Genomic DNA, 15,427 nt, shown 5'->3' on the forward strand with positions numbered 1-15,427 from the left:
ATTATTCACAAATATAGTAACCATTTTTTTTTTGTCATTCAATCGTAACTACATGGGTATGGCATATTATTTCTTCGCGGTATATCCACCAAAATTACATTCCCGCCTGAATTTTTCCCGAGAATTATTCACTCATCAATAATAAAAGGTACTTTATTTAAACATTTATCAAAAAATCTGGATATACCGGCAAACGTCACCATTTTATATTAATAATACAATATAATAATTGAAAATAAAAAAGATAAATGAACGGATTAAATTCGAATCAATAAACTCAATATACTATTTATATATTTTCATAATAAACTGAAAAATGACACACGTGGAGTCCATTAAAAATATTCCCACACATTCTCTGTATCGAGTAAATTTAAAACGCGCGGCAAAAAAAAAATCATCAAAAATGGTGATTATCGTCACGCCCCAGAGTTAGTAAATAAAAATGGAGATTAATGAGAATTTTGATAAATCTGTGGGATGGCACTGAAAGAGTTGTTATCATTGGAGAATCGTAGCTAAAATAATAGAGAATTTGGTAGCAAAAGGGCGAATGGTCCATGTACTCAACAAATTCAACATTGCAGTTATGCGTTAAAGAGTGAGAAAAAGATGAAGAGGGCGTTAGCTAAAGTACGGTAAGACGTAAAATACCCCCACTCTTTATGGAATCTCTTTTCTCCCCCTCTATGAGCCGTCCTGTCGCGTGTCCTACCTCCCACTTCTGCCCCGTTATATGAACGTACACAAACGTTCATTCACTATCAAATCACAAATACATACCCACGGAATCATACAGTCTCCTCCCTCTTCTAGTTCAAGGGTGTTGCGGGGTGGGAGGGGTGGATTATAGAGGAAGGGAATGAAACTAGTGTAGGTGTAGAGTGAACCCACTGGTTGCACATACTTCAAGAGATATACATATCCCCAGCGACTTGCATCCGCAAAGTACGATAAAGTCGGTGTGTCGTGCGAAAAAAAATTTTTTATCCCTGATTCATCTATATTTATTTGAAATATTCACTCGAGCTCGAAGTGTCGAAAAGTGGAATCAGTGATTGAGTGGTAATTGTGACAATAAGTGATATCGTAATTGAACGAGTCACGCTGCCAGCCACACGGAAGGTACAGTGTCTATTGAATTATTTCATTGTTTCTGTCATTACGAAAGATTCATCTGACTCATCAACTTTCACATTCTTCGGGATCAGCGGGGGTGGATGATCGGTGGAGGTATTGATAAGTAAATGGTACTTGAATATTACCAATTACCAACAACTTCCCTTTTAATGCATTCAATTCGTGTATTAATTTTTTATTCAATCTAGAAGTCTTCTGAAATTTATTTTAGGCAATTAACTATTTATTTTACCGATTTTGGTATTTTTTGGCCATTTATTTTTTGGAATAAATATAATTTTATTGATTCACGCGCGTTTTCGTAATTTTCGGTGATTAAATGACGGCACAAGCTGTCGGAAAGAGGCGATTGGTAAACACGAGTCATTGTGTAAAATGTTACAATGAATTTTCTTTTGAGGAGAGTGTCGTTGTCAGCAAGAATGACCACCCGCTATTACAAAGAATTTGGTCAGTGGTCCGTGTAGTTGGTCAGGGATTTATGTAGGTGTCAACCAGAAAACACGAGAGGGAAAAATGACTTCGACAGTAAATATCTGTAATAAAAAGCCCTAAAGATGTCACCGAGAATAACCCCGTAAAAGCGGTGATTTGTGCGGCTTTGTAAAAATCTTTAGACCGGCTTAGATCCAGCTAATTAATTAGCATGCATTAATAGACGGCAATGCAATCGTGGAATTCAGAAAGATCAGCGACAAAGACAGCGATTGTACGAAAAATAATAATAAACGCAACTGCTCCACCTTGAGACGAATTAAAATGAAAGATATCGGAAAGTTTTTGCTATGGAGATTTCAAGTAAATAGACAAACCTTGTCTATCGGTATGTACTGTGGTTACTCACGTGCATTTGCTTTTCATATACGTGTATATATTCCGTTAGGCACTGCAGAATTTCGCGGAAAAAAGATCTTGGAGACGCCTTCCTCGGCCTAGGTATTCTATTTACTTACCGATCAGAGAATGTCTCCTTGAGAAGGTCCCCGTCGATGAGTACATATTCCTGTTAGTTATATGTACTCGGAAAAATAAAACGAGTACCAAATTCCCGATGCACAGTACATACTATAGATATAGCTAATAAATTAGCGATAGCCATGTATTTTTTTTTCTGCACACGTGATTTATATCTCACTTTATTTAATTGAATTGAATAAATTTCTTCTCACCCGATCGCGTCATACCTGTTCAATTGAAATTTGTAATTATTTTCTCTTATTCCCTTTTTAATTGTCACTATTCTATTGCGGATTATAATGATTTGATATGGGGTGAGAAATAAAAAATATTAAATTCCCTTCATTCGGGGTGAAGAGAAAAAAATTTCAAGTTCTAACTGAAAACATGAAGATGAATTGCAAAAGTTGATCGATTGGGGCAGATGTCATCGTCAGGATTTTTTACGCAAGATGTATAGGCGCGTGGGTTTAAGATCAAACAGCTGGATCATCTTGGGCGTGTGGCATCGTCTTTAGTCGCATGAAATATTCTTTTTTCTGGCGTGAAAGGCACCCAGGTGCATTACCTATGTATCCTGCCTATGTATATTACCCATGTATGCGAGGGTGACGGTCATCGCCTTTTTCGGAGGGCGCGTGCTGCATTTTTTTCATCTGTATTTCCTTTTTTCTTTTGTGAAAGCCGTAAGTGATTTAAGAACTGTCAAATAAGTCTTATTAAGCCTAATAATCCGTGAATCGTGATGATGTATTGTAGATTATATTGGGAGAGCGTGGGCATACGGTTCTATTTATTATACAATGTAATTATGTTGTCAAGCACCTATTGTGCTGTTAACGGAGAAATTGCGCCAAGAAACTCTGTCTTGGGTCAACTAACTTTTAATAATTATGTGGGATTAATTAAGAGTGCGTAATGAGTGCAGATCATTACACCTATACCCAGTTATAATGAATGCTTAATTTTTAAAAATGAGAAAAATTAATTATTCTGAATCCAAATAATAAATAAAGTCAATCCCAAAACTGCTTTACACTCCTAGTACCATAATCTTCAAATTTCCCGTCATGCCATTCCCAAAAACATGAATGAAATTCGCCCGAGTGGAAATATCTCGAAAGCCGAGAGATCGACTAGCGAGTGATCGATGTAACCGCCATCTCATTAAAGTTCAAAAATTCCCAAATGAAGTTCATCCGAGTCGATATATCTCGAACCCCTTCGGCGGGCATCCTCATTGGCCAATCGAATGGGTTGGCACTCTCGGCGGGAAATTTGAATCCGGCACGCGCAGCGGGACAATAAAATAAAAAAATGAATATCTAAATATGCGAATAGCGATAAAATAGAGGCGATGATGTAAAAGAGAGGGACAAATGTAGAGGCGTGGCCGTAAATGTGTGTTCCTGCGCCCACCTCGTGTCTACTGATCCCTTACTATAAGTCTGAGACTATATTTCCCATCCCCTCTCTGGGATCTTTCTCTTTTATCATGCGGCATTGCCGCACAAACGGGGGTGGAGGTGGTGGTGTGTGACCGGGCGGGATTGAAGAATGGACGATAGGAGGGATAGGAATATTTAGGTGTAGAGGGGGGAAGGGTATTCCTGTATTATCGTGTGGGATGACGGGAGGACACGTGGTGGGGACTCCGAGGATACCCGAAGTCTTGTGAACAAACGCTCGCTACTACGGATACTAAAACAGTCGGCGCGAGACCGCGCTGCCAACACTATCGTATTGTATGTATATAATTTTTTTTTTTTCTTTGCATAATCTGGCAAAAAAAAATACATTGGATTATCACCGTGCAGGTGTTGTACACGAATTAACCAATGCATTAACATTTTATGAAAAACTACGAGTGAAATTTCTACCAATTCCATGAACTTTGTCAAATGTGCTTTTTATGGATGTGAAAAATATATATCGCATACGCATAAAATATCGTCGTGCTCAAGTTAGTCTGGATAAGTTTAGTGGTAATTTATTATCAATCTGGTGCCAGTGATTTTTGGAAGTAATATCGATTTGTTTGGCCCGTTGATGGAATTCCGTGGATGGGATAATATCGGAATTGTCGTATTTTACGTGTGTAAATGGGAATTAAGTTTGTGTATTCAATCGATGTTTGTCGGTAGCGAGGAATGACAAAGCCGGTATTTATCTGAAGGCGATGGAATTGTGATAAAGCTGAGAGATATTGTGAATGACAGTGGAATCTCATTAAATTAATTTTCACATTTTTCGATTATTTGCCTCTCGTGGTCTTATATTATGAAAATATATTTTCTCGTCACCGTCCTTCGAGCCTCCCCCAGCACCAGAGGCATTTCTATTGCTGTGATAACAAGTGTTATACTCGTAACTCTTCAGAATTTCATGACGAAAGTGTAGTAATAATAACAAATAACAATAATTCAATAAATCTGAAAATAAAAAATCATATTTTCAGACGTTTAACTTAAAACACAATATCTCTAAAAAGTACTGATTATTTCTGCGTGCAAGGGTGACTTAATCAGGTGTAAATTGGATGCACATCGCCGACAATTGATAACAATTTTAACCGGTAAGAATACCTCAATAATTTTACTACTTAATCATAAAAATAACATTCAATTCATTCATGAACTCCTGATAGAAGGACGGAGATAATGATGGAGACTGAATTTTTCGATTATCAACCGAATCGTAGGTGGGAAAATGGAGCGGAAAAGCAGGCGACAGGTAGAAAATTCCGGTAAAAGGGCCACGAGGTGTAATTGCAATTAGCGAATATTAGTCACGTGTAGAGAGACCTCGGAGTGTTTTTTATGGTCGATGGAGGTATAGCTGGGGCGGTTATCCGTTTTAACCCAAATCACCGAAGCGTTGTAGTGAGCGTTAAGCGACGGAAGTGGAGCGTATGGAGGATTGTAGTTGATAATGATGGTACTTGTGCTGAGAAAATGCAATTTTTCTCATTTTATCTGGTACAGGTGTTAAAAGGGAATCCCCTCATGTCCTTGTGGATAATTCACATGGATTCTTACATTGAAAGAAAAAAAAAAAAAATGAAAAATATACACACACGCGGCACCTTCACGGTTCGCAGACACAACGCGTGCTCGTCACGCTCTTGTGCCTCGCCATTTGACCCTTTGACACGACTAATTTATTTTTCCTTATCTGTTATTCGAATTGTTGCTTTAAAGAGATTGTTCTTTATTCTCTCATCGTTTCAACGCCGATTTTACCCAACTCTATACTTTTTTTTCTTAATAAGTTGATTACGTAATTGCACGAATTTAATGAGAGGGCATGGAATTTTACGCGTGATGAATCGGTAACACTATGCGGGCCATAGTTCAATGCTATTGTTAATTCATGTACGTAAATCGAGAGTGGACGGTTTATATCGGCGTGAAATGGCCGAATTATCACCCGAGAGACCGGAGAAAACATTTAGCTTTGAGGAATTTAATTGCGATTCAGAGTAATTGTTGTAATTATAACAGTGGAAAATTGATGCAATTGTATTTTTTGGTGGCGATGGGAAGGCGTGAAAATTGGGAAAAAATTGGGAAAAAATTGGGGAAAAGGGGGGAAAAGGGTGTGATGGAGTGACCTGTTGATCGCGCTTTATTAAATTTCTCGTACACATGAGTATAATAGGTTTCTCCGGGCCATTAGGTTAATTTAACCCTAAGCTCCTGCAGGTGGGTAATAGTAGGTGGACCGCGCCCTCCGATGGCTCCGGGCATTTTGCGATTTTTATCGATTCTCAAATCGTTACATACCACGTACAAACCCGCCGGCATGTAAAAGGCACTGGTGGGCCCACGATGATCGAACGTGAGCAATCACGATTCACGACGCGGCAATTAGGAAATCCATTCGGGTGTAATTGCGCGAATGGGAAGACCCGGGCAATAAGGAGCTACCGTGCTCAATCAAATCACATATACCAGAGGATTATTCATCACTGTCGGTGTGTATCTCTTATAAATCATCAATTATTGTTCCACTGCAAATGTTAAAGAAATGTGAAAATAAATATGAGTGGTGGATCGCGGGGTCATGCGGTGGTACACATATCGGTATCGTGTGAATATTTTTTTTATCTTCACGGGCCCAATGAATTCTTGGGACTTAATTCACCGATGGATAATGAGTTTGGGCTTCCATTGGGTGCGTAGGTGGCCGAGGGGGAATGGGGAGAATGGGGGGAATAGGGGGAATAGGGGGAAGAGGGGTCGGGAGGGTGGTAGGGAGGCAGGGGTACAATATGCATACATTTAAAGAGAGTACAGAGTCCGGAGACATACGTCGTACGCCAGGCCACAGGTGTTCCGTATAATGGACGTCGATGGAGCCTGGTGATATTTTATCCGTTACCCTGTTCCTCTCTCTTTTTCTCCTTTACCCAATTCTTTTAAAACCTCTTTGGACCGCGTAGAAAGTCCGGTGTACACACGCGCTTGCGTAAAGTCAGGCCTCTTTCGTTCAAAGACGTATGTATAAAGTTGAGTGTTTTACCTTCGGGATTTATTCACATGAAAAACACGAGTGAAACACCCCGTGGGATAATCAATAGATAATAGAAAAAAATAAATGCACTTTGTGCATTTTATTATTTACCGCGACTACTCCATCATTTTTTTCAACCTTGATCGTGAATTATCGCACATCTTCCGAGGGATCTGTATATGTGGTCGACCTCCAGGTCTGATAACAGTGATAAAATCAATACAGGTCATTTTAATTTTGCCCGATAATTGTGGAATCGCGAGTGATGAAAATCGAGGGACGATTTCTGGTTTTTATGGGCAGGGGGTGGCAGGGGGTGGAAAGGGGTGGAAGGAGGTGGAAGGAGGTGGATGGGAGTGGATGGGAGTGGATGGGTTGTGGATGATTTTCTCATTCCCCGGGGGTGGATTTCTCCCTGACGGAAGAAATATCTGGGCAATATTTCGAGAGGTCGGAAAATCAGCAAAACCGGGGATTCAATATATCGGTCAGAGGATGCGCGTGGCTGGTATCGATCTTCACAACCCTCCACGAGTTCAAGTTCGAGGTCATACCAGGGGCGCTGGCATCTACTCGAATACTAACCGCGGCAACATTCAGTAACAGCATTAAAGCTGACCCACTCGTAGAAATACAGTATCTTCATTATTTCCCCGAATCAGATTCATTGTTCCGGCAATAATACAAAGGAAACCACCGATTTGATGGGGTGTACATAATTTTAACATAATTTTAACATAATTTTTACATAATTTTTACATAATTTTTACAAAATTTTCACACAATTTTCCACGATTTTTCCCATCAAATTCCAGTCAATAACAGACGAATGGAAGTGAAAAAGATTTTATTAGCGATCGGCTGGTTGTAGTGAAGGACCCAAGGTCTTCAAGCGCACCTGTTACCCAAGTGGATAAAGAAAGCGGTTTTTGAGAAGGAGACAAGTAATGCTGGTCCACCCACGGATCCTCTTCTTTCTCTTCGTCTCCTTAAAACGTCTTTTTATTTTTTATTTTTTATTTTTAAACGCTCAACGCGGCTTCTTTTTTCCTCTCGTTTGTACTACAAACTTTGAAGTCACCTTTAGCCTCTTTCGGCATCTTCTTTCAGTAAATAATACACCGGCAATAAATTTTTTTTTTTTTCCCTCTCTTTCACCTTCTCTCCTTCATTTTAATTTTATTTCTTGTAAATCTGAGTTTCTCAACGGACGCTTCTCGAATATATTTACATGCTCGGTGGGTGAATATACGTTGATTCACGCGTCATTTTCAAAATCCGCTCCATCGATCGCCATTTACAGGAATACCAACTATAGTTTAACATTTTACTAGTCGACCTGGTGTTTGTACACCTTCGTAGTTTTGCCTCCCCCGCTTGTGTCTTTTTATCTCTCATTTTATCGGACTTTCCACTATAACGCCTCTGACATTTACAGCCTTGGGTTGCCCTTCTCTTACATCCAATCGATTGGACATTATAAGCCGTTCCTCTCGTACCATTCATCCAGAAAATTTTTAAAAGTCAACTCTCGTTTGATTTTTTTTTCACAGAGCCACCCGAATATGTGATGATAATTATTATGAAATATGAAATACTGACTAGCTCTGTCCTTCGCGTCTAATCTCTCTCACTCTGGAAGTGGCTAACCCAGATTCCGGAAGTTGTCAACATTTATTTTTTCCCCTTTCATTCGGTTTTATCTCATTTATTAAAATATAACTGCTAATATATTATTAAAAATTCTCCATCAGCACGAGGAATGCACGTCTTCACCAGAGGATAATCACCCAAAGATTAATAAAAACAATAAATAAAGAATAAAAATGGAGTTTTATGACTCAAAAGGACACAATCCTTGAAATTTCAACAAATATTCACAATCAAATCAACCGCCAAGTACAACAGATCATAGATTAGTCCTTCCTCGGGAATTGTTTCTCTCCAATTGTTATCAATTATTATCAAATAATAATAACAATGACAACGATGCAACAACAAATATTAGCTTCTCCATTCGTATATCGTATATAGTTTTCCAATTATCGGAATTAGCCTGTCAAAGACAGGCCCCTGAGGACTGGTTTCCTGAATGAATTCCAAATTTTCATCCGTAAACGGACCATAACTCGAATATGTACATACCTCTAGGTTCATTTGAGCTCCTAGTATGCATCTGGCAACCTCCACTGTAACGTCGTAATTTTCCGGAGTATAACGCCATAATGCGCCCATTTTATGCGACAATTATTGCAGGGTAGCCTATGCAAGTGCAGTGTGCTGAACTCCATGATGCCTTGGTAAAAGACTGGACAATTGGTTGTACCATAAGCATCAGGGTGGCCGCACAGCGTGAAAATCTTTTCCCCAGCCTTCTATTAACGTTTATGTTCTCTCCCTTTCTTTCTTTTGTCTATATTTTATTTTTTCACACAAAGTTGATAATCATTTTTTATTTCAGCCACTTGTTCTTTTTCGTTATCTTTTTCTCCTCTTTATATTTATCAAGGAGCTCCGAAGAAGGATTACTACTTAACGCGGTAATGACGAGCGGTCGGCAGATGGCGGATGTGATAAAAACTTGCCTCACAACGTCGTCTTGGATAGCCGCTACATATAATAAGCCCCCACTGGTTGATCTTCCAGTTATGTTATACAAATGAAAATTCTTGTCAAATCAATACCTGAGACCATTCCGAGAGCGAATCGCATGAGTGATGGAAAAAATCAGACGTTATGCTGTTGGAAATTCATTTTTTCTCATCAATTATTCATTATGTGATGATTAAGTCAATTTTCATGGGAATTCCTTATTCGTCTTGAAAATTCAAGGAAATCCACTTTTTTGATAATTTTATAATTGAATTTTCAGTGAAATCTTGAATTTTCATCTTTCAAAGTGGAAAATTCAGGGATTTTGTTGTTGAACAAAACAAATTAACGTCTTGTTAATGGAGAATTTAATAGATAATTGGTGATAGTTTGTCTCTATTGAATTTTGGGGGTAATTGAAAATTGGAGGGGAGTTAATTGATATTCTGAATACTCAACCATCTGGTGCTGGTTTGGTAGATAAATTAAAATAGCTCGTCCTGGTGGATCAAACCCTCTGAAATCAACGAGAAACTGTTCATCTTCGAACGGTAAACTGTATGGTATGTGGGATTTCACTGGGTTCTCTCGCTGGTAGCGAATTCGTGGAAGAATTAAGCGCAAAACGTGAATTGCACGCGCATTTAACTTTCACGGGTGTGCGTTAGCTAGAAAGCCCTTGCTCACTGGAGCATCCATCGAGTTACGAATTAAATCGAAGTACTCATTTATTATAATCAGTCCATCGTTGACTCAACGAGTAAATCAAGTACTATTTCTCGAACAATAAAACCAATCAGGTGTAATTTCAATAAATTTTTTATTCATCGGTGCAGCAATCTCGTTATAATTGGATGTCTTTCTCGCAGCGAAATTGATGCTGTAAAATACGAGACAGAAATTATATATTTTCGGTGAAATGTGGGAATATTACTTGCGCATGGGGGCGGTTAATTTACGCATATCATAAGTGCAAGTATAAAATCCAATTTATTACTGCTGATGCTATAATCGCTCAGCGCAAGCGATCGTATCAAATATACATTTAGTGAGGGTAATTGTAAAAAATTCAATGGTTTAAATTCAAATTTTCCTATAAAATTTAATAGAATGAGTGATGTAGTGTTGCTCTTCACTTGGTTTCGTAGAAAGTGCTACAAAAGAGAGTAGAGAGCCAAGGAAAAGAGTAACAGTGTAAAATTACCTGGAAGTCGTTCCTCACAAAGTTAACGAGACACGATGGTTGAGACCTAGACTCGGATGCCGTTGCGTTACTGGAAAATCCCCATCAATTTTCCCGCCTCAGTGCTTTGTATCCCTGATTTATCATTATTATATTTTCAATGATTGTTTTTAGCCCAAATCAGACATTCATTTGATGAACTATTTTATTTTAACGTGAGATCCCAGTGTACCACGAGTAAGATCAACCACCGATCCACCTACGCTCATGAGAATTCCTGTCTCAACCTGTTCCATGCTGTCTCGTTCTTATTTTCCTCCTCATCCTGGCTGCGGCGAAGAGACGCCTGGTTACAGGTGCTTCTCATAGGTATTCTTTTACTCATCCCGCAACTACTAATCCTCTTGTTCCTTCTTCGCTCTCAGCATCCCAGAAATTGCCCCACGATAATTTTACCTGGTACTCAGCATTCGCTCGTTCATTCGGTAAAATAATGATTTTTTAAATTTTCACATGATAATTAGTTAGGGACTGATAAAAATGAATGCACTTGCGTGGTATGGAGGGATCTCTGGAACAAGTGTGAACGCCCACACGAAAAGACCTGTTTTCTCCGTAAAGCTTTAACTTTCATGGGATTTTTTCAGATACGTGTTTACGAGTAGGCACAAATCCCCCTCATATCCTCTCTCTTCTCACCACGTATACTGTTTTACGGTGGGCTATCATCCGAGTATATTCCTCTTCATGTTCACCAGGAGTTGGCGATGGTATAAAGCCAAATCGGTGGTTCTACGGAAAAAGAGTCAGTGGGAAAATGAAACGTGTAGTGTCTCGTTAAGAATTAAATTGAAATTACATTGAAGGGCATCCACCGAGGAAAATTAAATTAATTGAGGTAGGACGGGGCTGGGATGGTGCCAGGATGATTGCTGATTGGTGTAAAGCTTGATGTTTAGGATTTGGATTAGGAAATTGATGGATTAATCTGTATAGTTTGATGGATTCTTTCAAGGATTGATGGAATGATGAATATTTGGATGATTTGCTTGTTGCAGGAAACGGGAGCCAGTAGGGTGGTAGCTGGGGGTGTGATAGGCGGTACAGAGGGCCCAGGCGGCGGGTGCCGCATATCATCAATGACGATGGCCGAGAGCGTCGTGGAGGACGCCGCGGCCGCGCCCCCGGGTCCAGCAAAGCCGCCACCTCCATCATGTACCAATAATAATACGTTAGCAGCAACAGCGAATCGAAATCATCGAGCTTTGCGTAAACGAAGACGCCTCAATCAAGTGCTTAACGATCTTCAAGCGCACAAAAATCTTCCCAACGAGTGTGAAACTAGTTCGAACAGATTTGAATCGACATCGCTGGTGTCCGAAGAGGAAGAGGATGTATTTGGATCACCGAGATCGTTAGATATTCCAAATCAATTTTCATCAAAGAGCCTTAAAGACGAGCCAGCGGAGCTGCTCGATGATCTAGAGCCGTTGGATAACTTGGAATCACAGACGGATGACAGATTGACCACTGGTACAAATTACAACAAGCATCATCTACCGATAAGTCTTCAGAGGAATAATCATCATCGTGTACCACTCAAGTTTCCAGGATGCAGTTGTATTAACTGTTCAACGGCTAATACAGTTATGCTACCATCACCGACATCACCACAGACACCCATGACACCTCTGAATTTCACACCACTGACACCAGTCTCTCCTTTATCGTATAGCTTTGAGCAATATCTTCATACAAAGTACCTGCCTGGACCTGACGAGAGAAAACGCAGTCATTCGGATTCCGATGTTGGCTCAGGCTGGGAACAAAAATCACTCTGGCCAAGATCACGTACACCCGGTAGTGGATCATTGGAGAGTGACAATACAACTAGTCCACAAGAATCACCTCTTGATCTTTCAATGAAGAATTCACAAGTTGAGAGGCCAGCGGCACTTCAGCTACTGCCTTCAGGAGTGACTGGTGTTGTCACCCGTGGATCAGTTAGTGTACCAGTTGTGAGGGGTGATGTTGCATCACCAACGACTAAAGAGAGTGTTGCCTTCAGATACAATTTGGAAGTATCACCAGTTGTCGAGGAGATGCCTCCTGGTGCTGATGTTGCATATGTGTGTCCTGTTTGTGGACAAATGTTTAGTTTGCACGACAGGCTGGCTAAGCACATGGCATCGAGGCACAGGAGACAAGGACCAAGAGATGCATCAGCTAAGGCATATCGCTGTGACGTTTGCAATCGGAGTTTCGCAAGATCGGATATGTTGACGCGACACATGAGACTACATACGGGCATCAAACCCTACACATGTCGTGTTTGTGGACAGGTATTCAGCAGATCGGATCATCTGAGCACTCATCAGAGAACTCATACCGGTGAAAAGCCATACAAGTGTCCCCAGTGTGTGTACGCAGCATGCAGGAGGGATATGATTACGAGGCATCTAAGAACTCATGCTAGATATGTCGATGGCCACACTAAATCAGAATCAACTGATCCAGAAAGTCCCACTTATCCCGTTGACTCAATGTCAAATCTCAAAACTGAGTGATTTTAATGTTTCCAATGTGTCATTTATCGAATCCCTTGATACAATTTGCTCATTTTTATATGAGTATTATATACTGATAATCTCAATCCTATCGTGCCAACGTCGTTATCGATTACGCAAATTCCAAATTTATCTTCGTTATTTATTGAGGATTTGGAGTTAATAAAACACCCGAAGACTGCCCCACCTGTGTTCGTCCTCGGCAGATAGACGGCCAAACAGTATTATCACCATGTATCTTTCACCGGTTCACCGTTCACTAACTTTTATCTTTTTATTGTCGTCGCCAGTGCCGGAGAATGTCAACATTCATTCCACACCAATTGTAATATTTACTCAACATAACAATTTCCATCTCTTTAGCCTATCTTAGTGATTCATTTCCATTCATTATCACTTGCCCGGTTATTATTTTTTTTCTCTCACGCAGGAAGTAATGCCCTCTTAACTTAAGATCTTATCGCAAATAGTGCCAAATTATTTCATTATTTCATTAATTTCGTTGACTTCCCTAATATTATCTGTGAATCTTTATAGTATGGAGACTGGATTACTAAAATGCGTGCGTTTTAATCTGTTTAGAGGTCCGAAGGAAGGAATTGACTAGCCGGTTATTAGGAATTCTGAATCGAAGATTATTAGTATTATTGTAATCACTCATGTAGAGAAGAAAACTTAATACGTTGATTTAGCCACGTTTGTGCCTGCGAGATTGAATATTTTTTTTTTTACATTGCTATGAACACGTGGATGACATATTAGTCGTTAAGAATGTGTGTTTGTTTGTTGTTTGTTTTCATTATTAAGTTTCTTTTAAGGTATGATTTTTGTCTGTTGCATACGAATCTTTCGTTTGTTGAGTTCACCTCGCGTTTGTGGAACAATCAAGAGATGCCCAATTACTCATGTAACAGCTGTCAACTCTCTGCGCGAGTTGCTAATACTTTTGCGAGGATTATTTGATATTAAATCAAAACCCGAGATGTATTTTTCATATTTTTGTTCATCAAAAAATAATTCTTTTTTTTTTCTTTTCTTTTTTTAAATTATGGTGGATTAAAGTGAATAGCCATTTTACTTGCCTACTAGATTCATCATTAAATTGTTGAACGTGTGCCGTCTGAAAAATTTTAACTGAAAGGGGGAGCATTACGTTTATGTCTTCGGGCAGGGTATAAAAAATATGTGCCAGACAAAACGAAAATTTATACAAAAATATATACTTTTTGTAAGTATAGTATGATTGTGCCTATTGAGTTACTAGCCATATCCGATGATTTATCAATCACTTGAAGTACTCCCTTTGTTTAGTTATTAATTAACTATCATTATTATTATTACTTCTCGATTTAACTTGAATAAGTTGTTAAGTAGTTTCTCATGTTTAAAACTTCTGTTATTTATTTTGTTATTCTCTCATCTCTCCACTTCTCCTACTTAATTATTTTTTTTTTTACTGAGAACAAATTGAATTCAAATAAATTCAAGTAAAAAAATGAACAAGGACATTTTATCGTTGATACCTTGAGCTATATTATTTAATTCAATGATGATTTTGTACCTTAATTCGTAGAGATTATGTCGTAGCCTAGGGATATTTGAAATTATATACGATCCTCCAATGAATCTCGTCATGTTCTTCTTTTTTTTTTCTAATATTATTTTATTTATTGGTGACGATGAGCGCGAGGATTAATTCTAGGTGTCAGTAATGCGTATGAGGCATTAATTACTCTCGTATATAACGAGCAGTAGGTGAAAGTCAAATGAATTTCGGGTGATGAGAAACAGTTGTGCCTTGAAAAAAAATAAAAGCGGAAAACATTTTCGACATATCCAGGGGAGTTTGTAGGTATTAAAGATCAGATTAATGAAAATGATAATGTGATTGATCTGAATAGTTTCTCAATTGATGCATCTATTTTGTTTGTGGCCTGTTCATCTCCAGAATGAAATAAAAAATGATTATATATTGTTCATGTGTATATGTATAAATAAATATAATCAACATCAGAGGGAAGAGAACTATGAAAATTTGCTCATACCTTTTCAATCGTCCGCTCTCTATCACTTCACCCTCTCGAGAGTTGCTCGTATATATATACAACATTGTTGGTGTAATGTATCCGCTCTCGGTTAAACATAAGTACTGAAACAAGAGAACAATTATTTATATCAATGATATTATGATGATGATAATAATAATGGTAGTAATAATAATAATGATGATAACGATGATGAGGTAATAAAACTTTTACGATTGAAAATAAAAGATTGATTTTTTTTTTTCAAATGAACAGATGATATCAATTTTTCTCACAGCTCGAGAAACATTTCTTCTATTATCACTCGATATAGGTGCGCTGTGAGAGATAAAACGAATAGCGAATAAGTGAAAAGAAAAAGAATAAATAAAAGAGATGATGTACATCTTATCTGAAGAATGAAAGATCCTGGTGTGACGTGTGCCGAT

At 38.6% G+C, this 15,427-nt stretch overlaps 1 protein-coding gene across 1 annotated transcript; it reads left to right on the plus strand.

The window, feature by feature from the left end:
- Positions 1 to 1,656: 1,656 nt before the first annotated feature.
- On the plus strand, positions 1,657 to 15,184 carry klu (klumpfuss). The gene is made up of 3 exons (XM_011317098.1): positions 1,657 to 1,668; positions 3,735 to 3,842; positions 11,446 to 15,184. The coding sequence occupies exons 1-3, from the start codon at positions 1,657 to 1,659 to the stop codon at positions 12,952 to 12,954; spliced, it is 1,629 nt and encodes a 542-aa protein (XP_011315400.1). The 3' UTR covers positions 12,955 to 15,184.
- The last annotated feature ends 243 nt before the right edge of the window (positions 15,185 to 15,427 follow it).

The sequence above is a fragment of the Fopius arisanus genome, unplaced genomic scaffold (assembly GCF_000806365.1).
Source record: "Fopius arisanus strain USDA-PBARC FA_bdor unplaced genomic scaffold, ASM80636v1 scaffold00009, whole genome shotgun sequence".
NCBI classification, from domain to species: Eukaryota; Metazoa; Arthropoda; class Insecta; order Hymenoptera; family Braconidae; genus Fopius; species Fopius arisanus.